This window comes from Esox lucius, chromosome 7 (assembly GCF_011004845.1).
Source record: "Esox lucius isolate fEsoLuc1 chromosome 7, fEsoLuc1.pri, whole genome shotgun sequence".
NCBI classification, from domain to species: domain Eukaryota; kingdom Metazoa; phylum Chordata; class Actinopteri; order Esociformes; family Esocidae; genus Esox; species Esox lucius.
Genome location: NC_047575.1, coordinates 7,893,154 through 7,915,784, shown reverse-complemented (window position 1 = coordinate 7,915,784; position 22,631 = coordinate 7,893,154). Strand labels below are relative to the sequence as shown.

The 22,631-nt window shown below is 43.2% G+C and overlaps 2 protein-coding genes across 4 annotated transcripts in view; both read right to left on the bottom strand.

Moving 5' to 3' along the window:
• Window positions 1-3,760, bottom strand: part of camk2a (calcium/calmodulin-dependent protein kinase II alpha) — a 92,230-nt gene extending 88,470 nt beyond the window's left edge. Inside the window, exon 1 of one of the 3 annotated variants that reach the window (XM_010894679.5) lies at window positions 3,394-3,760. In XM_010894679.5, the coding sequence (XP_010892981.1) occupies window positions 3,394-3,455 (62 nt within the window). In that variant the 5' untranslated portion in view covers window positions 3,456-3,760. The remainder of the gene's footprint in view (window positions 1-3,393) is intronic. The other 2 variants (XM_010894678.5, XM_010894680.5) reach the window with 2 other exon arrangements.
• A 673-nt stretch (window positions 3,761-4,433) lies between these two features.
• On the bottom strand, window positions 4,434-22,403 carry arsib (arylsulfatase family, member Ib). The gene is made up of 3 exons (XM_010894681.3): window positions 21,759-22,403; window positions 17,879-19,253; window positions 4,434-4,568 (listed from the first exon to the last, which is right to left on the bottom strand). The coding sequence occupies exons 1-3, from the start codon at window positions 22,064-22,066 to the stop codon at window positions 4,434-4,436; spliced, it is 1,818 nt and encodes a 605-aa protein (XP_010892983.3). The 5' UTR covers window positions 22,067-22,403.
• Window positions 22,404-22,631: the final 228 nt, after the last annotated feature.

Genomic DNA, 22,631 nt, shown 5'->3' with positions numbered 1-22,631 from the left:
ATCCCGGTTGAGATAGGGCTTCACCCTGACTACTGTCAGCACCCTAATGAAACAGATTGTCATTCAACGGGACAACGGGATGGTCAAGATCCTCAGATAATCCTATATAAATTGTGGTGACTTTCACTGTCCAAAAAACTGCTTTTTAAATGGGAAAACTTAAATCGCATTACATTGATAATGTCAACATTTTGTCTCTGATGATTCACCAAAAAGGATGTCCTGAACAAGCGTTGTCAAAGTAAACGCTAATAAATATTTTGCTATGAAATGTGTCCATGTTGAACTATTATACAGTGGCTTGGGAAAGTATTCACTCTCTTTGGAATTAATGTCAAAGTCGAAAAATGCATTAATTCATTATAAATACAAAACAGAAAATAATGGATTGCATGAGTGTTGACCCACTTAAGAAAATATTTGCTAGAGGCACCTGCCGCCAAGAGTCTATTTGAATAAATGTCTACCAGCTTTACACATCTGGACACAGACATTTTTGCTGATTCTTCTTCTCATAAAGGCACTTTTTTGAAGCAACTGGGATACACAGTGTCATGGGGATTGTACTAGCCAACTGTGGGACTTCCAAGTGACAAATACACTTCAACACCATGCACTCCAATACAGTTCAACATCAAGTCAGTTTAACTTCAGGAATATCAATCTGTCCAGTTAGGAAGCATAAGTGATTGTGAATCACCTGTTTTGGTGTAAATGAAAGTGACAACAGGTGCACTGGAGAGGCAACAGCAAGACAACCCCCAAAAAGGGAATGGTTTTGCAGGTGGTGGCCACAGACAATTGCACTCTCCTTGAGGAGAGCCGGACAGGGCCGTGGAAGGGCATCAACCCAGCAGAAGGACCGGTATCTTCTCCTTTTTGCGAGGAGGAACTGGAGGAGCATTGCAAGAGCCCTATCAAATTACCTCAAACGGGCTACTGGTGTGCATGTTTCTGACCAAACTGTCAAAAACGGTCTCCATGAGGGTGGCATGAGGGTCTGACAGCCTCTAGTAGGACCTGTGCTCACAGCCCAGCAGCTTGATTGGCATTCACCAGATTACACCAGAATCAGCAGGTCCACCATTAGTGCCCCGTTCTCTTCCCAGATGAGAGCAGGTTCACACTGAGCACATGTGACAGATGTGAAAGAGTCTGAAGACGCAGTGTTGAACAACATGCTGCCTGCAACATCATCCAGCATGACCGGTTTGGCGGTGGGTCAGTGATGGTCTGGGGAGGCATATCCTTGGAGGGTCTCACAGACCTCCATGTGCTGGCCAACAGTACCCTGACTGCTGTGGCCAGAGTGTGTTGTCTGTTCCTGGATGATGAAGGCATTGATGCCAGTGACTGGCCCTCACGTTCCAGTTGAGAACATCTGGGATGTTATGTATCGGTGCATCCAAATCTGCCAAGTAGCGTCACAGTCTGTCCAGGAGCTCACTGATGCCTGATCCAGGTCTGGGAGGAGATCCCCCAGGACACCATCCGCCGTCTCATCAGGAGCATGTCCAGACATTGTCGGGAGTGCAAACAGGCACGTGGGGGCCATAAACACTGCTGAGGCACGTTATGTGTTGCCATAATCAAATTCATGCAAGTTGGAAAAGCCTGTTATTTCAATTGTTTATTTAGATTTTCGGTGTGAGTTTGAATCCAGCCCTCAATCGATTGATGATTTTGGTTTCCATTGACTGTTGTCATGTCATTTTGTTCAGAAAAAATTACTCAGTGTACAGTAAAGATTTTGATCTTTAATATATTTTGTTCATCGAGAACCAGTGTGTGATTTATGTGTTCCCTTACATTCTGAGCAGGATATATTAAAACTGAAATCATGTGAAACACTGTGGGAACACATGAGTGGACACCATTCAACTAATTACCTGAGTTCTAAAGAGTTTTATATTTTTTGTTTTAAATTAGATTTCAGGAAATTTAAGGATTTATTTTTTACTTTGACATCATGGACTTCTTTTGTGTAAATCGGTGCCAAAACCCCCTGATTAAATCCATTTTGATGTACTGTTGTAACACAATAAAATGTGGCAATTCTTTTGAGAGCCACTCTATTGCTACTCTCAAATAATGGCTTTGGCTGCTTGTGTGTGTGTACACATGTTTGTGTGGGTTTCTGTGTGTGCAGGAGCGTGGGTGCGCGTGTGTGTGTGTTTGCATTTATGGACATAAAAACGAAGAGAAAAGAGAGAAGAAAAAAAAGAGCAAGAAAGAGGGAGAGAGACAGCATAGCTGTGTGGGTGCGGGCCTGTGGGAGACCCTTTCAGGATGTGTCACAATCCTCAGGGGGGTTGAGCACTCTCTGTTCCTCAAAAACACAATAGCCAGGTGGAGTGTATCTGACGAAGGGAGCACCGCTACACCTTTCATGTGGCACCAATCAAGTATTTTAATCCAGCACAATGTAACAGCTACACCCGTGAGGGCTGTCTGAAATACCTGGTTAACACAATGGACGGCTGTCTGAAATATCGGGTTAACACAATGGACGGCTGTCTGAAATATCGGGTTAACACAATGGACGGCTGTCTGAAATACCGGGTTAACACAATGGACGGCTGTCTGAAATACCGGGTTAACACAATGGACATGGAATGAACAAATTCAATGAGTCGTCTTCCATTTCAATTCAATATTTTTTGACATGGTGGTGCGAACTCTTCGAAGCCTGTCAGACAATCGTCATTATTGAGCTGTCTACTTGCAGTTGGAAATTGTGTGTGTGCGTGTGTGTCTCTGTGTGTGTTACCACTGAGAAGATGAATGTGAACCAATAAGCACACATGAAATATTTAAGTGTTGTCTTCTCGGCTCAATCTGTTGAATCTCCAATAAGAGTGCCATCATCCAGCTTCCTGTGTAAAAAGCTACTTATGTCAGATCACTTTTGTCTTCTGATAAAAGCTGCTCCTCTGTGTACATCACTCCATTCAGCCACATGTTATCTGTCTAGAGTCCTGAAATAATTGTCTTTCCAACAGAGCAGAGACTTTTTTTCCCCCAGAGTTGGCACTGCCACCTGTTCCCATTAAACTCTTAGCACTAACCAATCCTCACTATCTCTTTTTCTCTCTTTGCTTATCTCTATTTTAGTCCCTCATCCTTCTCTTTATTTTCTCTCATCAAAATTACATTTACTCAACCAAAAGACCTTTCCCCCCCTCATACCATGAATTGATTTCTCTGGAAGTGTAATGTTATTCAGCTCAGCCACCAAAATATCTTGTCGACACTGCCTCCCTCTCTGGCTGTGAAAATATCCCTCTGAGTCAGAATGAAATCTTTCTTCATTGTAACACAGGCTCCGAACGCAACACCAAATACCAATTTGGATGAGTAAAAAAAATATCCATAATCTCCCATGAAACTTACTTGCCCAGTTCCTCAAACATCTGGAATTCCTCAGTGAAGCGGGTGCAGGTAATGGTTGCCATGCTTGATCTGAGGAGGTGGGTTTCTTGTGATCCTTTAGTTGGATGCTTTTTGGAGCGGACTGGAAGCGACAGACAGAGAATGGGTTGGAAGCCTTGATGAGAACCAGGCGTCTCTATCACTTTCCTGATCTACGGCGTGTGGAAGTGGAGGGGGGATGGCTGGCTGACAGGTTTGCTCCGGCATTTCGCCCGCCCGCTTCTCTTAGCTCCTCCAATCGCAGCTCTGCCTGCGCTCCCTGAATACACAGCTCCATTGTCATGGCAACTGCATCCCGCTCCTCTCCAAAACGTACACTTCACAGACAGATGAGCAGGAGAGTAGAGGAGGCAGCTACGCGCGCTGCCGTTTGAACATATGGCTGGGTACATACATGAGCCCAAAATATAAACATGCGTGCACAAACACACGCACACATATCCAATTCTAATATTGACATGCAAATCTACAATACCATCCACAGCCATTTGAATTCCCTAACGTAACTAATGAAGCAATCAAATGCAATCACTTTTCATTAAGCAATAATTGCGGAAGTCCCGAAGTCCTTTTATATTACAAGGGAAAGAACGGCAAAGAATTGTGACCTGTCTGGAAACCAAGTCACACAGCCTGGAGGAAATATGTATATCCAAGAGGAACAGAATATCTAAAGGTTTGTTGCAGATGATACTTGCATTTCCCTCATAGTAATTCACAACACATACAGCCACCAATCCAGTCAGGCCACTGTGAGACCTCGTGGGAATGGATTAATAGCAACAAGCTTGAGTATGGTCTTCGTCGCTGGTGACATGCGCAGTCTGTTCCACGACACAGTCAGGAGGTTCATTAAGATTTCATCACAGCCAAGCCCCCCTCTATCCCAGCTGACGCGCCGGCTGAACAGAAACCCCCGGGAGGTATACAACAAACTCCCCCCCCCCCCACCCCCCCGAGCCACACCCGCACCTGGCCTGGGGCTTTGTGACTGACTTCTATTAAGGCCACGCGTCAGCCTCCAAGCTTTGTCGCCGCCTTTGCCGCTGCTCCCCTTCTGCTGTCCTACCCGAAGTGAGAGCCGATGAGGCAGAGTGTTCACGGCCCGCTGGGTGGGGGAGTATCTTCTCTGGAAGCTGGGGACGACAAGAAAGGAGGATGGTGACTATCAGAGAGCGTGACATAAAACAAGTGATTCCACTTCTCTGAGGGAGAGTGTGTGTGGGGGGGTGGGCGTTTTCTCCACATTTTCATGGGATACAATTAGCGGATGCTCTTATCTAGAGTGATTCCATAAGTGCCTTCATGTGTGGGAGCTAAAAGACTGCGTAGCATCATTGCCAGAACGTTCCATCCTGCTAATTAACAACTACAGTGGAATACTTTCTCAAGGTTTTTGGTTAGCATTTGCTCACTTTTTTTATATCATCTTTGTGTTCTCAAAAGATGTCTATTTAATCTGGAATGTTTCAATGATTTATTTTGACTATATTACCACTCACCATATCACAAATACCCCAAATGTTCCTTCATTTTAATGGTTTCTGTTAGCGATCAATCTCCTACTCAACTACGCCACAGCATCAGTGGGAGAGTCGAAAATGTTAATGTGTCCTCCAATCTTTCCAAAGTATGCTGCTTCTTTTCACTCTGTTCCCTCAACCAGGAACACGAGCTGGAGGTATGCATTCCCCAGCAATCTGCCACAAGGATTCGCAAGGCCGCAACATGAAAAGGCAACCCTGCACCGACCTCCACTTGTCCACCCCAGGCACTGAGCCAATGCTGTGCCACCCTCTGTTGGAGCCCCAGGCATGACTGGTAATAAGCACCTTTTGATGAATCCTTTGGTATTTGTTTCTTTATAAATATGAACTCCTGATCCGGTCAGAAAATGTTCCACAGTTTGGATCTTTGTCAACACTCGACTAATAAAACAAACATAAAGGTAATGTTTTTGGATGGCAATTTCTTATGGAGGACAAGTACAGTCTAAATGTGATATGCTTTCATTCTTTTCCAATAGGCAAAATCCAGGTAGATACATTTTCAAATAATAGCCTCTGGGATTAATGGAATGTTAGGTTCAGTACTTCAAATCAAGTTCAAACAATCAGCCATCCCAAAGGCTTCAGGCCAACATTTAGATGGTGGTCAAAACTGTGTTAAGGATCCTATTGCACAAGGGTTCTGGCACTGAGAATCTGGAATGTTTTTATCATCCTTTATGTCCCCCTTTGCCAAATGGAATAGGTTTTAATATAGGATATTAAGATACATGTGGGTTTGATCAAATATTGCAATAGAAATTGGAGTCCTGGTCATTAATCTTCATTAGCAAAATAAGGGTTTGGAATATTTCCTAATGGCAAATCTATTCAATGAACCCAGATCCACTGTTTGTTTCTGGTGGATAATCCATTGCCTCAATCAGAGCAACCTGCTCATGTTGTTAAATTTTGAATTATAATGTGCTTGGAACACATGTCTATTCAGGCAACTCACAGAGCTGCTAACTTGCCTCCTGTAGTGAGAAGAAGGGCTTTGAAGGACTCCCTTGATGCATTAAGTCACCAGTATAATAATTGCCCAATTTTGAAAACATAAGGAACCAACAAAGCTGTGTATGACACAGGATCATGACTGTCCCCAAGTGTTGAAAGACGGTATGACGCTTCCATCAGCATACTGAGTTTATGTTGAATCAGAGTTAATCACATTCAGAGGCACTGAAGAATAATTATTGTAACCAATCTAACTTGAGTGCAAGTTTTCCTAGAATAGGCCTAATTACAGCGAGTGTTGCTAGGGTATCATTTCTAAAGATGACAGGTCCCTGTGCAGCTTCTATCCCCAAGCCATAAGACTTTTATGCATCAATTTACAACAAATACTCAATGGCTACCCAGGCTACCCATATGGTCCCCTTTACTATTGACATGCACACACACTGGACAGTACCCACACACACACACACACATACACCCACACACACACACAAACACAACCACCACACATTTTATATTCATCACATAGGCAGGTGTTTATTTCATCACATAGGCAGGTGTTTAAATTCCACCAACTTGAGTGAATTTGGGCCCCCACCCAGAACAAATGATATATTTTGAGTCAATTTGAAGCATGTTGGGTGGGCTGGTGATGTCATGACCTATAATTTAATGTCTAAAATATAAAACACCACAGCAGCACAAACAAAACTATTAACAGCACAAACCGGCACAAACTGAGCACAAAACAAAGAGGCCTGTTGGAGGATGCTGGGGGTCTGAGTGACCTCAGAATCGATTAATAACTAAAAAACTGCAGCAGCCCAAATTAAATTTGTAATGGCACAAACCAGCAAAACAGAACACTTAATAATTAAGCCTATTTTGCCAAAGTTGTGCATTGGGTGGGGGGCCAACTTCACGCATGTCCCCAACTTGTTCATCTACACCACCATTCAAAAGTTTTGGGTCATTTAGAAATGTCCTTGTTTTCCATGAAAACATACATGAAATTAGTTTGAATAGGAAATACAGCAAAATTATTAGGAAATATATTAATTGACAATGATAGAATCAATGATTTTGTTTCCTTCAAACTTTCGCCAAAGAATACACAACAATTTCAAGTTCAACGTTTATTTATCAAATGCACTGAATAACCCAGCATCATCCTGCATAATAAAATTAATGTGACATGGCACACGACATCTCTGTAGTAAGAGTTAATATATAAAGCAAAAATATAGCAATAATATACACACGTAGAAGTATTGAATATTATGAATATAATGTGTAATATGCCTATGAATGGTACAAACAAAATAATATTCTATGTACATGGAAAGACATCAGAGCATCCGGAATGTTCATGTGTGATCAATATGATCATAGATCAGTGTTTCTGGTTAAAGAGTCTTATAGCCTGAGGAAAATTCTCAGTTTGTTAGTCTGGAAGTGCGTGCCCTGATGGTCCGGTACCAGACAGCAGCAGTGTGGACAGACCATAGCCTGGGTGGCTGTAGTCTTTGATGTTCCACGCTTTCCTAAGCCATCGTGTATGGTAGATGCCTTACACGGAGGGTAGATGGTAGCCAATGACACAGCCTTCACCACTCTCTGGAGGGACCTGCGATCCACAGCGGAGCACCTGCCGTACCAGGCAGTAATGCAGCCTAAGAGGATGCTCTCAATAGTGCACCTGTAGAGGTTGGTGAGAGTTTCTTCAGAAATGCCAAACTTCCTGAGTCTCAGGAAATATAGTTTTGGGCAGTTTTCCCTTCCGAGTTCTCTTGCCTGGACCAAGTGAGGTCATTTTTGATAAACACGCCGAGAAAGTCGAGACTCTCTTCACTTCAGCTCCATCGATGTGTATGGGTCATGACCCCCACTCCCTGCCACTTCCACAATCATCTCTTTACTCTTGCAGACGTTGAGAGAGAGGTTGTTGTCCTGGCACCATGTAGCCAGGATCTTTACCTCCTCCTCTGTAAGCGGTCTCATTATTGTTGGAGATTTAAGGATGGTGTTGGAGCTGTGTGTGGCTACGCAGTCATGCTTGAACAGGGAGAACCGGAGGGGACTGAGTGCACAGCCCTGAGGTTCTCCAGGGCTCAGGGTCAGTGCAGAGAAGGTGAGGTTGCCCGTTCTCACCACCTGGGGTCGGCCCCTAAGAAAGTCCAGGATCCAATTTCAAAGGAAGGTGTTAAGTCCCAGGGTTCTGAGCTTAGGAACAAGCTTAGCGGGCACAATAGTGTTGAATGCAGAGCTGAAGACCACAAACAGCATCCTCATGTATGTGGGAGAGGGCGGTGTGTGTCGTCAGGACAGAGTGTAGCCATCCTGGTCCTCAGCAAGCCTTCCAGGAGGAATGGTGTTGGTTGCCTCCAACCTGTGCTGGACACCCAATTATAGATTACCAGCTGACTGCTTCTTCCCTAAATAGTTCTTGCATAGTTTGGGGCTGCACTTTGGGTCATTGTCCTGTTGTAGGAGGAAATTGGCTCCAATCAAGTGTCACGGAGTGTCATGGAGTTGCTAAATTAAGTAATAGCCTTCCACCTTCAAGATCTCATTAACCTTGTACAAATCTCTGATTGTACCACCAACAAAGCACCCCCAGACCATCACATTTCCTCCACCATGCTAGACAGTTTGCATCAAGCACTCCTCCAGCATCTTTTCATTTGGTCTGTGTCTCACAAATGTTCTTTGTGATCTGAACATCTCAAACTTCGTCCTTGATTTGTCTGTCCATAACATTTCTTTTCAATCTTCCTCTGTCCAGTGGCTGTGTTCTTTTGCCCATCTTAATCTTTTCTTTTCTTTGGCCAGTCTGAGATATGGCTTTTTCTTTGCAACTCTGCCTAGAAGGCCAGCTTCCCAGATTCACCTGTTCACTGATGACATTGAGACTGGTATTTTATGGGTACAATTTAATGAAGCTGCCAGTTGAGGACCCTTGCGTTTGTTTCTAAAACCAGACACTCACTTGTTCACCAGGGCTTCCCACTCCTCTCTCTATTACCCACCTCGTACCCATGCACTTTGACCAGGTTCTCTGTATAATAGTCAAGCTGCTGTCATTTAATGCTGTTATTAGTTGTGCCAGGGGCAGAGCTGAGCTTTCTCTCCCATCAGTGCAAACCTTTGCCGCTGAGGCCCCACCCACCCTTCTTTGCTAAACTTTTTCTTTGTCTTTCCGACATTGACTTCCTTTTGTTTTTGTATTTTCTTCTTGATTTTTGGGGTTCTACCAGGAAGTTATTCTATAGCTCCAGAATTGTAAAACATATTGACATTTCTTGATCTAGCAAATAATATCTCACAGGTCCTGTCCTGTGTAACGCAAGGTTACTGAACATTTTAATGGGTTTTCAAGATGCATTAATACTGAACGGCCCATAGCAGATACCCCCATAAGCAGCCATCTGGGGCAAGGCAGCGTATTTTCATGCGTTTAATGCGAATTCGCGCAGGAACAGTGCAAATTCCGGCCCGTTTCGGTGCAAATATATACCAACTGACTGAAATTAAAATGATTGGCCCGACAAACCAGTCATTCTGTTCTCAAATCCTCAAACGCTTTGCCTATGATACAGTTGTGCTCAAAAGTTTGCATACCCTTGGAGAATTGGTAATATATGTACCCTTTGTAAAGAAAACATGAATGAGCAGGCAAAACAAATTTTTATGGGATTCACATTCAATTGTAGGTCATAACAGAATGGCACAATCATAAAACAAAACACGGCAACAAAGAAAAAAATGAACTGACCCCTGTTCAAAAGTCTGCATTCCCTTCGTTCTAAATACTGTGTATTGCACCTGCAGGTGGTATAGCTGCCCATTTATCTTGGCAAAATGCCTCCAGGACATGCAAAGTCTTTGGTCATCTTGCATGAACTGAACATTTGAGATCTCCCCAGAGATTGATATTAAGGTCAGGAGACTGTGATGGCCAATCCAGAACCTTCATCTTTTTGCTGTAACCACTGGAGCGTCAACTTGGCCTTGTGCTTAGTGTCATTGTCGTGCTGGAAAGTCCAAGAGCGTCCCATGCGAAGTTTTAGTGCAGAAGACTGTAAATTGTCTTCCAGTATTTTCTGATCACACGCTGCCTTCATCTTGCTATAAATTTTCACAAGATTCCCCATGCCTTTAGAGCTCACACACCCCCAACACAACAGTGAGCCACCAACATGCTTCACAGTGGGGATAGTATTCTGTTCACAATAGGCCTTGTTGACCCCTATCCAAACATAGCGCTTATGGTTGTGACCATCAAGCTCTATTTTGGTCTCGTCACTCCAAATTACAGTGTGCCAGAAGCTGTGAGGCGTGTCAAGGTGGTCAGGCATATTGTAACCAGGCTATATTGTGGCATTGGCGCAGTAAAGGCTTCTTTCTGGCAACTTGACCATGCAGCTAATTTTTGTTCAAGTATCGTTGTATTGTGCTCCTTGAAACAACTACACCATCTTTTTCCAGGTTACTTGTGGGTTTTTCTTTGTATCCCAACCAATTAATCTGGCATTTTTGGCTGAAACCTTTCTTGGTCTACCTGACCTTGGCTTGGTATCAAGAGATCCCTGAATTCTCTACTTCTTAATTAGTGATTGAACAGTACTGACTGGCATTTGCAAGGCTTTGGATATCTTTTTATATCCTTTTCCATCTTTATAAAGATCCATTACCTTGTTACACAGGTCTTTTGACAGTTCTTTTCTGCTCCCCATGGCTCCCCATGGCTCATCCACGTGAGAGCTAACAAACTCATTGACTATTTATAAACAGACACTAATTGCAATTTAAAAAGTCACAGGTGTGGGAAATCCACCTTTAATTGTCATTTTCACCTGTGTGTGTCACCTTGTGTGTCTGTAACAAGGCCAAACATTCAAGGGCATAGGTCTTCAACCCTCTCCTGGGGCCCCCCCAGCCATTCCATATATTATATGTATCCCTGAGCTAGCACAACTGAATCAACTTATTAACTAATTAACAAGCCCTTACCTGTTGAATCAGGTGAGCTAGTTCTGAGCTAAAACTAAACTGTGAGATGGCTGGGGGGTCCCCAGGAGAGGGTTGAAGACCTATGTTCAAGGGTATGTAAACTTTTGATCAGGGCATTTTGGGTGATTTCTTTTATCATTATGATTTAAAATGGAGCTAAACAACTGTGATAATGGTTTCTTATGATCAATGATCTTGCATGATCATTCATATTTTCAACATCAAGGCCAACATTTCACAATTTCTGCCAGGGTTTGCAAACTTATGAGCACAACTGTAATATCAGAAGCAAAGACCAAATAGAAGACTGAAAATCAGAACAGTGTGAACTCTCAGACACCTAATCATACAACCATCCTGGGGAAAATAATTTTACTTCCACTTATATACCAGAGGCACTTGGTACCTAAGAGGCATTTCTGGCTCCTTTACATCTTCCCTGAAGACAAATGTGTGTGCGTCCATAGGTGTTTGTGTGTGTTTTGGCAGTCTCCTAGCACGTTGTGCTAACAATGTTTCAGACCTTCACTTACTCAGTAGTGCCTCATCCTGTAAAATCTAAACATCTCCATGGCAACACAAAAGTGTGAGTCATCATCGGTTTTGATCACGGGAGCACAGCTGGCCTCTCTCTCTCTCTTTCTCTCACTCAGTGTTTATGTATTTTATGTGCGAGAGAAAGTGCCAGGACTCTGGCCTGTCCCTCTCTGATTTGAATTCAACGGTAGAACACTGATACTCCAGCGGAGCCATTGGGAGATATCACTAGTGTAGGTGATTAGGCAGACGACCATATCCAACACTATGTTGCCGCTCTTCCACCTCCACCACATCCATAGCAAAAAGCCCACGACCAATCGTAAACACATCCCCCGTTCCTTAACTTAACAACATTCTCCAGTGAATGTCACGGGTACCCCAGGGAGTGCCAATGCTTCTTCCTGCAGTGCAGATCCTGTGGGATACAGCTACCTGACAGACAGGATTTACATCAGCGGCACCTAAGCCACACTGTGATGGTAGGCTCAGTGTCTCCTGGAGAGCTGCCCACTGACATTTTGTCCTTATCCAGGCATCCTGTGGAGACATGTTCCCTTCACTGCCTGTTGAACTGGATAGCTGTCTCACCTTAGAGTACATTGAAGGTTTGAAAAGTCTTGCTAACTCACAATGAGTGTAACAGAGTTCAATTTCATTTAATGGAAATGAGTGGGTATTCATTCGAAGTATTAAGCTTCAATCACTGACGAATGCTGTGTAGACCAAAGTCAAACGGAGATCAAACAAGTTTGAGCAGATTGTTCCAATGCTATTTGACCATGATTGATGGGCTGTTTATGGTGTACAGGCAAAACGCAGAGGTGCGTGAGAGCAAGTCATCCCAAAGGTAATGTCTGACTATCCCCCAGGCTCCATGAGGTAAATAACGCTTCTAAAATATGTCAACGTCAACAACCTTAACAGTCTCCATTAGGAACCGTGCAGAGGACTACAACCTTGTTCCCCCATTGTTTCATGTTGCCAGGTACACAAGACACTGACAGTGTGTCTAATTAATAAGCACACTATGATCCAGAAAGGAATCCCTGTAAGACCTGTTGGCTCACATTATTGGATTACCTCTGGATGAGAGCATTAGCTACAATTACTCAGAGGAAAACTCATTGACTACTGAACCAATAGCATAATCGACAGTTCAACAATGCTAACAGGTTGATGGCCTGAGCGAGAAAATGAAAGAGATAGAAAGATGTCAGAAACCGGAGGTACAGAGGTGGAAACAGATTTGATCCGAACTGATGTTAATGGTCCAAACCTAGACTCAGGGAGCAGAGAACATGTTTTGGCAGAAGTCTGCAAAGAATGGTAACAAGAGAAGAGACAGAGGCATGCCGGTAAGGCAAAGTGCTGGATCGGATTAGGAGATTCAGACTGAAGGGCCTGTGAATGCAGTTTGGAATACTGCTACAGCATACCATAGAATGGATCTCTGAAAGAGAACTGGCAGGGTCTTCAGACAGCTCGCTGTGTAAAGAATTTCTTGAGTGAAATTTCCCTCTGGATACCATATTTCAATTTGGGGAAAAAAATCTGCATCAGTCATAAGGAGCAAGCCAAGATGAGAACAATGAGGTCAGTCCTAAGCGTAGAACAATGGCATTTAAGAATTAAGGAGGCCTGATTCAGTTGGCACAGCACTTATACCTCAGACAAGTTAACAGCTGCAATGAGCAAAGAACTTTTAGGTGTTCCTTTTCTGAGCACTCGGTAATAGAAATATTCCATCTGGAAAAAACATTATCCTCTGCCACATTCCCATTTCTCTTCAGAGGTGTCAAATATTCCTAGCAAGGATTTGAAACAATTACCAATCTTCAGTGAAAGAGATTCTAGAGGGCTGTTAAGAGTTGTCATCACAGCTGGGTTTTAATGCAGCTGGATAGGGTACAGCTTTTTGTGTTGCAGAATCTTCTGGAGTCATTGTCTAGGATGTTAAGGGGACCCAATGAAATGTCTGCCAAATGTTTTATGACAGCAATTAGGGTTAACTGGCTTGCTGTGTGACATAACAGATGTTTCACCTTAGTTACTGCAACCATTTGGCTACCTGCCACCCCGCTAATTATGGACTTGTCTCAGTGGATTAATAATAGGAGGAGATATGTAAAACAGATGTCATACAGGTCACTAATAGGAGGAGATATGTAGAACACCTGTCATACAGGTCACTAATAGGAGGAGATATGTAGAACACCTGTCTTACCGGTCACTAATAGGAGGAGATATGTAGAACACCTGTCTTACCGGTCACTAATAGGAGGGAAACATAGGGGAGATAATGTCTCAAACTTGTCAAAACATTATCAATGCTCCTTTTCATACTGTTAAAGGTCACATAAGGATTTTAATTCACACAGTAAAACCTATCTCTGAAGCACAAGTTTAGGGTTCAGTATATTTCATTTCAAGAAAAACTGTGGAAATATTTCTCGCATTAACTTCGTAAAGTAAATGAGAGATGATTATTATTATTGACTCCCATCTCTCTGAAGGGACACAAATGATGTTCTCGGTGCTGACTCAATTAAATGGCTGGTGAGTGTGTCTATGGTTCACTTCAGATGCATTCAAGGTTTTCAACATATGCTCCAAAGTGCTCACTCACACACACAGCCGCACACAGCTGGACAAAGATCGTCTGTCATCCCTTCCTGCTCTATTTAAAGAGATGTCTGCCCTATTCCCTTATCTCGTCTGGTCATTCCTCGCCGGCCGACTCCCCGCCACGCCAAGAGGCCCCCTGCCACCACCCCCACCATAACACAGTCTAACCATCATCCGCAGCTGTCCCTGTCAGGAAACGCCAGCCCGGCGCAGATGCAGACTGACAGCACTACTCTGTGCCCACTTCAAAGTGCAAGAACGTCTCTTCAACCCACATACAGAAGGGCTCCCAACTGTCAAATGTCTTGATTTTCAGTGACAGAAGACATTTAGTGTTGACCTTCCTTTTGGTTACAAACTGTCTGAGTGACATGCTCTAAAATAGCATGTATTTTCAAAATGTCTTAATTTGTGAAATAAAAAGTATTACGTATTTTAGCCAATGTAAAGGAGAGGAAAGAAATAAAAGTCCAGTAGAAAATTGTATGATTAATACGTTCCAAAACATGTTGCTTAAACTTTCTGTGCATGAGCCTAATTACAATAAATTGCTTATTATTTTGATAAGACTTAAAAGAATAAGCAGTGATTATCAAGAACATTATCAGTAAGATATCAAACTATCAACTTACATATGCTTAACTGAACAGTTGTGGTCAGAGATCCAGGCCCAAGCATTTCCTTTGGTCATTCACTTTCTCTTGGATGCCTCAGATAAAGAGATTCCGATAACTACTGTTGAAAATCCACTTGAAAAAACAACACTGCCTTACTATTTCAGTTGAGTTGTTCTCTTGGTGTGCTTCATAAAAGATTGCATCATGCTGTGTTCAGGGAAAGATGGAGAGAAGTGAGTCTAAGACTGCAGTTATTTCGGTGAATACTTAAAATGTTTTGATGGAGTAGACTCCAGCTGTGTAAAGGAGAATAATACTGTCATTTGTCTTTAAAAGGGAGCAACAGCACATTTTTATAGTGTGCCTATATATGTGACTAACTCTCCCTGGCTTAGTGCTGGACTATCTGATCCAAGTGCACACCTCTGTCACTGAGGACAGTGTGTTAGGACAACACCACATCACAAGGTTATACAGTGATACTCACTCCCTGCAGTGCCTCATACCACTGTATATAATGAAGCAAATATGATCAAATAAATACTAGTTGTCTCATAGGGAACACACAAGAGTAATCAATTGTGAAATACATTTTATGTGATGAATTTGGGTTGAGGCCACATGTTACTTTCTCATTCTGAGAAATCTGCCAAGCTAATAGGGCCAAAATGTAGTAGCTTGTGCAACAAAGCCCATGTTTGTGCAACAAACACATGATGAAACTGCACACATATAACTACAAGAATATTCAAAACCAAACACCTTTTATGGAAGGTATTTCTCTATCTTTTTTTTATCTATGTTTTGTCTCCATAAAAGGTAACTTGCGTAGTTGCATAGCCTATTACTGGATCCTTAATCCAATTCTCCTGCCGACTGAAAAGTCGTTGAAATGTGTTCCATTGCACACTGTCTATATTTCAACAACAACAGATGTCCTGAGTGGATCAAATACTAACTAAAATGTACAAAAGGTGTCCATAGCTAAAATGGTGACCACCCAACCTAAATGTGTCACATAAAATGTATTTGATATACCTCACAATCAATTATACTTAATGAATTTAGAATGTTCACTGTGACAGTTTGTTTGCTGTATTCACCAAAGTTGAATGAAACCCTGCAAGTGTGTACAGTGATGGATTTTTTTTTTAGCCCTTACTGATTTTGTACATTTGCCCATTGACAAAGAAATGATCAGTCTATCATTTTAATAGTAGGTTTGTTTGAAAAGTGAGAGACTTTTCAACAAAAAAACAAAAAATCTAGAAAAACACATGTCAAAAATGTTATAAATTGATTTGCATTTTAATGAGTGAAATACAGTGGGGAAAACAAGTATATGATACACTACCGATCCAAAAAAACAAAAATCCAGAAAATCCCATTGTATTATTTTTAAGTAATTAATTAGCATTTTATTGCATGACATAAGTATTTGATACATGGAAGTCTTGTTTCCACCTCCATGTTTGACGGTGGGGATGGTGTTCTTGGTGTCATAGGCAGCATTCCTCCTCCTCTAAACACGGCGGATTGAGTTGATGCCGGTTTTGTCTCATCTGACTACAACACTTTCACCCAGTTCTCCTCTGAATCATTCAGATGTTCATTGGCAATCTTCAGTCGGGCCTGTACATATGCTTTCTTGAGCAGGGGGACCTTGTGGGCACTGCAGGCACGGCAGTCCTTCACAGCGTAGTGTGTTACCAATCATTTTCTTGGTGACTATGGTCTCAGCTGCCTTGAGATCATTGACAAGATCCTCCCGTGTAGTTCTGGGTTGATTCCTCACCGTCCTCAATATCATTGCAACTCCACGAGGTGAGTTCTTGCATGGAGCCCCAGACCGAGGGAGATTGACAGTTCTTTTGTGTTTCTTCCATTTGCGAATAATCGCTCCAACTGTTGTCACCTTCTCACCAAGCTGCTTGGCGATGGTCTTGTTGCCCATTCCAGCCTTGTGTAGATCTACAATCTTGGCCAGCTTTTTGGTCTTGGCCATGGTGAAGACTTTGGAATCTTGATTTGATTGATTCTGTGGACAGGTGTCTTTTATACAGGTAACAAGTTGAGATTAGGAGCACTCCCTTTAAGAGTGTGCTTTTAATCTCAGCTCATTACCTGTATAAAAGACACCTGGGAGCCAGAAATCTTTCTGATTGAGAGGGGATCAAATACTTATTTCCACTCTTTAAAATGCAAATCAATTTATAACATTTTTGACATGCATTTATTTTTTTGTTATTCTGTCTCTCACTGTTCAAATAAACCTACCATTAAAATTATAGACTGATAATTTCTTTGTCAGTGGGCAAACGTACAAATTCAGAAGGGGATCAAATAATTTTTTCCCGCACTGTATATAACCTTGTGATGTAGCATGCGCTGTTGCTCTACCACACTATACCAGGGAGAGAGTCACGCATCTTCGGCAGCTCAGTACTAAGCCAGGGAAGTTTACATACATAAACACATTCTTAATTTGCCGTTGTTCCCCTTTAAATTCCCTGCCACAGGCTCTTTTTACATTCTTGGTAGATTACAGAACAAATTATTTACTTCAGAGTGGAGAAATGCCATAACCTACACAACCCCTTCAAAACGTATCCAAACCATTGAATTCAGGACTAAATAATTTCACTCACGGCCTTCAGTTTTCATTAAATTGTGCACAATTGTTTAGCAGAGAGTGTGTAGGTTGAAATACCTTCAAGGATATGAATATGACATCGTCGGTCAGTCTTTTGTTAAGAAGTCAGTAGTTATTCTCAAGAATTGAAGAGAAGTAAAATGTTAGTTTCTGTTTAAAACAATTGTCTCTTTACTTAACATTTTCAAAAAACATTCCAAACACAGCTTAGTCACTCCTGAAATAGGTGCTGTAGGCACAGCATGTTCAATGTATGCTGTAGGCACAGCATGCTCAATTCACTTAGCTACACACTACAAATGGATAAGATATAACGTTCAACAAATACCAGGAACCCAATAGTCCTAAATCTAAACACTTATAATGGGGTAGTGAAAAAGCTGCACTATAGTAAACATAATGTCACACACATAATGGTGTTGCTGGCTCAGAGTATGACTGCAGTGTAAAAACCATAGTCTGCATCAGATTCGACTGGACATTATTCTTACATTCAGTTTGTTGAAAAAGGATCTCAGTTTGCACAGCTTTTTCTTCTTATTCCTCCCTTTCTTATAGATGCCGTTCCACTTCAGCTCGTCCTTGTCCGACCCGACCCAGGGTACCCAGGCCCCCCCGTTGCGGTCTGGGTTGGCCCGCGGGTCATCGGTCGGGAACCTGACGGGAACGGCGGTGCGGTTGTAGTGGGCAAGTCGCGCTAACAGCTGATCGACCACATCAGGCCTCTGCTGTGCCATGTCTCTGCGTTCGTACGGGTCGCCCGTGATGTTGAAGAGCCACACAGACTTCCCTGTTCCCCCGGCGTTCCGCTCCAGGTTCCACCAGCTGCCTGGGAAGTTGGCCAGTACCTGTGGTGGGATCCAGTCTCCATGGCCTGGGTCCCCTGTCAGCAGCTTCCAGTCCCCCACCCGGATGGAAGCCTGAACCGTGGTGTCCCACACATGCTGGGCCTCCTGACCAGATCCAGGCGCTAGGCTGGAGCGCTGGTAGAGAGGGTCGATATTATGGAGGATCTCCCGGCGCGGAGACTCTGTGCCCTCGCTGATGGTCGGCCACATGTTATAGCCATCCAGACCCTCGGTCAGTGAGACGTTCCCCCCAGCTAGACCCACCAGGGTGGGGTACCAGTCAGTGATGTGCAGAAGGGCCTTGGAAACCCTCCGTCTGTGACGCAGCAGTGGGCTGTGGACGAAGCCAACCCCGCGGACCCCTCCCTCCCAGTAGGTCCCTTTACGCCCGCGGAGGGGCCAGTTACTACCCCCGGTGAACGGCTGGGCACCGTTGTCGGTGGAGAAGATTAGCACGCTGTTGCGGTAGTAACCGTATTTGCGCAGGGCGTAGGTGACATTGCGCACGGCCTCGTCCACGATTGACACCATGGCGGCATACTTCCTCCTGGCCACATTTCCCATCCCCCGGTAGGGGTAGATGTAGGCTTTGGGCGACTGCAGGGGCGTGTGAACGGCCTGGAGAGAGAGGAACATGAACAGTGGCTGGCGGGCGGGGTGGTGGGTGGACAGGATCTTGCGAACCCTCTGGGTGTAGAGGTGTGTGGAGAACTTGCCTCCTCGGCCCCAGGCCACCGTCTCCCCCTCGTGGAGATCGTAGCCACACAGGCCGGGACCGTCACAGGAGCCATATGTGTAGTAGTCCACGCTGCCCGTCAGAGATCCAAAGTAGCTGTGGAATCCGCGGCGCGTGGGCAGACACTCTTTCCGGTAGAAGCCCAGGTGCCACTTGCCCACCATGTGAGTAGCGTAGCCGGCTTCCTGCAATCGCTGTGGGAGCGTGGTCATGTCCAAGGGAAGGCAGCTGGGCTGACGTGGCCGGATGATGGAATGCTGAAGCCCTGTGTGGATCTGGTATCTGTGGAGAAAGAAGAATACGTCCAATACCAAAATGTTAGTCATCTTAATTGATTGTGCACAACAAACACATTCAGTGCCGGAGCTCATGTTGAAATATAGTTAAGTGGCTGAGAACTCTCCTGGTGAAGATATTCTCAGTCAGTAACAGTTGGTGATCTACCAACCATGTAATTAGTAGTGGTTGGCAAATTTTGTTTTACAGACATGAAAGGCAGCTAATGAAGTCAATTAGTCTTTCAAGGAAACACATTTTCTGCCAGAATTAATCTTGTATGAAGTGTGTCACAGCTTGTCTCCTGCTAAGGGGAATGCTATTGGGAAACTTTGTGAGGATATGAGTAAGCAAAGGAATGTTGGAGGAATCTAAAGAACGAGTACAGACCCCTTCTGAACTAGAGTAAACGTGACCGTGTCTGATGTTGAGGGGCTGCGGCCATTAACAGGAATAAATAAACATTCCACGTTAAAGTAGCGCTATTTTAGTTTTCATCAGCCTTGAAACATTGAACAATTTCAACTAGCGAGTAGAACTTCAGCATGTGCTATGAAAGCTTTTGGCCGGCCACCCAGTGTCTTTTCTCGGGCAAAATTTGGGTGGTCTGCACTGGAGGAAGCAGACACCCTTCACTTCCTTCAGACAAGCCCCTTCCTACCACGAACCGCAGCGAGTCTGAAGAAGCAGGCACATGGCGAGTGTCCACTGAGAGTTGATCTATGTTACACGGATCTACACTCTCCACTCCTTCAACACAACTTTAACAGTCAATGGGCCTGATTCTGAATGGTGTATAGCTATTATGCCATTTCCTTGTTTTCATATCTCTTTCAGAAACAAAGGGAACGAGTCATCTTCATTCACCGGTGGGAAAAAAAGATCTGGCTCCTGTTCATCCTCCTCCCTTGTAATATTCATTGTGTTGCTGCAGAGAGAAAAGCAAATTAAATGATTCTTCGAAGCAAGGGAGATCCAGACTCTAAGGTTCACAGCTTCCTCACGAGTTATATCCCCTAGTGACAGGCTGCCAACCAACACCATTAAAGACACACACACACACACGCAAACACACATGGTTCACATGGCCCAACATCTGTTAGACAGCAGCAGCTGTGTGATTTGTCAACATCAACACTCCTGAACATTCGATCAACTGAAAACCACAGTGAGGAATGGCTAAGAGTTCCTCGTCCATTTCCACCAGCAATGTTTTGCAAGTTTACTTGGTAAAAACCTCCTTAATTCCTGCACTTCAAATGTTTAGACATGTCAGTGAGTACGATGATATCTTTATTAAGGAGATATAAAATTTGCGGGTTTCAGAAAAAATTCTGAGGAGGCAAAGGCTGTTTACTCATCCTCACATGGTTGCATTTATCCGGTCTCTGCTTGCTAGAGCAAATTAAACAGTCCTCTATCCATTGTTTCACAATCCCGGCCTCTCACTCTGCAGCTCTCCACATCACTGTCAACAACAGATGTTTTCTGTTCATCTACCTTTTGCAGGAAGTGAAGCACCTACACTTTCCTTCTTAACTCTTAGAAAATATTGCTATCTATCAAGAACCTAAAATGGTTCCTCATCTGTACCCATAGGAGAACTAATGAAAGATTGTTTTGGTCCCTTCTAACATTTCCACTGCAGAATTTACATGGAACCCAAAGGGGTTCTATTCAGAACCAAATGTATTTCTTTAAGGAACCCTAAAGGCTCTCTGATGAGTGTTTGTCAAGTATGAGACAGTGTTCCTGAACTCTTTTTTTTAGATGTGTTCAGTGTGTCTTGGCTCTCAACTGTCACTTTGTTTAGCTTTTCAAACCTGCCTTCATTTTGTGACAGTTCGTCTCTTACCGGTCTGACTAATCTGTTATGACATACTGTTGCTGACAGCAATACTTTCAGGATATGTTGCTATTGCTCAGGATACATCATTAGTGCAAACATTTACATACCAACAGCTGTTTTTTGTCTGTACAGCAAGCATTTCTAAATCATATGAAATTTTATGGGCCACATGCTTAAGTATAGACTAACAGTCAAATGCTTATTTCGAGGTCGTTTTCCAAAAGTGCTGTTAAGAAAAGGGTGAGCAAAACATAAATTAAAAATGTAGTTTCTCTAGTATATAGGTCTATAATTGGTTAGCTTGCAATTCACCAAATATGCGTCATTGAGGATAATGCATCCCACAAGAAACAATTGTTACGAGAAACTAAAAGAACAAACTGCACTAACATTGTCAGAAATATGAGCGCGAAAAAGTTGTAGCTTGATGCTGGTGTGATCGACTTTCAGAGTCGCGTTGCTTCAAGTCATACTCTGCCTGTTTCAACAATTTGTCGTAATTTTAAACCTAACATTAACCACACCGTTACCCTCACGATTAACGCTAATCTCTAATTAACTAAAAATATATATATATATTACTTTGTGGCTATGGTATCTGACTTTCTGTTAGTAGAATATGACTTTCTGACTTTGGAATCTGACTTCGCTTAGATGCTTACCTGCCCGTCATCAGCTGACTGCGTGACGGAGTGCAGATAGGTTGAACATAGTAATTCTCCAGCTTCACCCCTTCCGCAGCAAGTTTATCCAGGGTTGGAGTCCTAATGTCCGGGTTGTGATAGCCTATGTCATTGAAGCCTTGGTCATCCGTCAGAATGAATATGATGTGTGGTGGTTGCTTTGGCTCAAACGTAATGGAGGCATCGTTTTGAGTGTGCTCCTTGATTTGATTCGACTTGGTCCATTCCATGGATAGGTGGCCAAAACTTAGCAAACTGACCATTGACAGGCTGGTAAGTGCGTGCATTTTCACAGCTTTATAATGTACTTGGACATTAGAGTCGCTATGGTGCTTGTTCTAGTGTCTCTGGCATTTTTCTCAGTGTCACACACATTCTTGAGAGACACACGCGTAAAGAAACCTAAGATGCAAAGTGGAAACAGATTCTCATTCGTCATGACCTTCTTCTGCGCGTACTATGTCCAAGCTTCTCTCCTGTAAAGTTGGACTCACATTTTGAAAGATACTCCTGCACATCATAACTTTTTCAATCACGCTGAAACCCATACCCCAAAGTATGGTTTAACATTTCCTTGCAGTAGTCTACATTATACTACATTATTCACTATTCCCCTAGCTGTTGCTGTGACTCCTCCCGTGTCTCATCGCAGAATTTGAAACAAGACCCTTTATGGACCCACCCCTCTGCATCTGGGAAAAGGCAAGTCCGTTGAGTCTAATCTCAATATTTATTTTTGTCTCAGCTGTGGAACATTCAATGAAAAATGTGCATTAACTTTCCCATGCAACACATTATTTATATACCATCAATGAAACGTGAAATGAAATGTTTATCGATACAATTCAAATA

Coding starts and splice junctions, on each gene's coding strand:
- arsib (XM_010894681.3), bottom strand. CDS start 22,066: ATGCACGCACTTACCAGCCTGTCAATGGTCAGTTTGCTAAGTTTTGGC. Junction 19,254..21,758: donor AGTCAGCTGATGACGGGCAG/GTAAGCATCTAA, acceptor CTTTCTCCACAG/ATACCAGATCCACACAGGGC. Junction 4,569..17,878: donor CCTTTTTCAACAAACTGAAT/GTAAGAATAATG, acceptor TGTCGTCCCCAG/CTTCCAGAGAAGATACTCCC.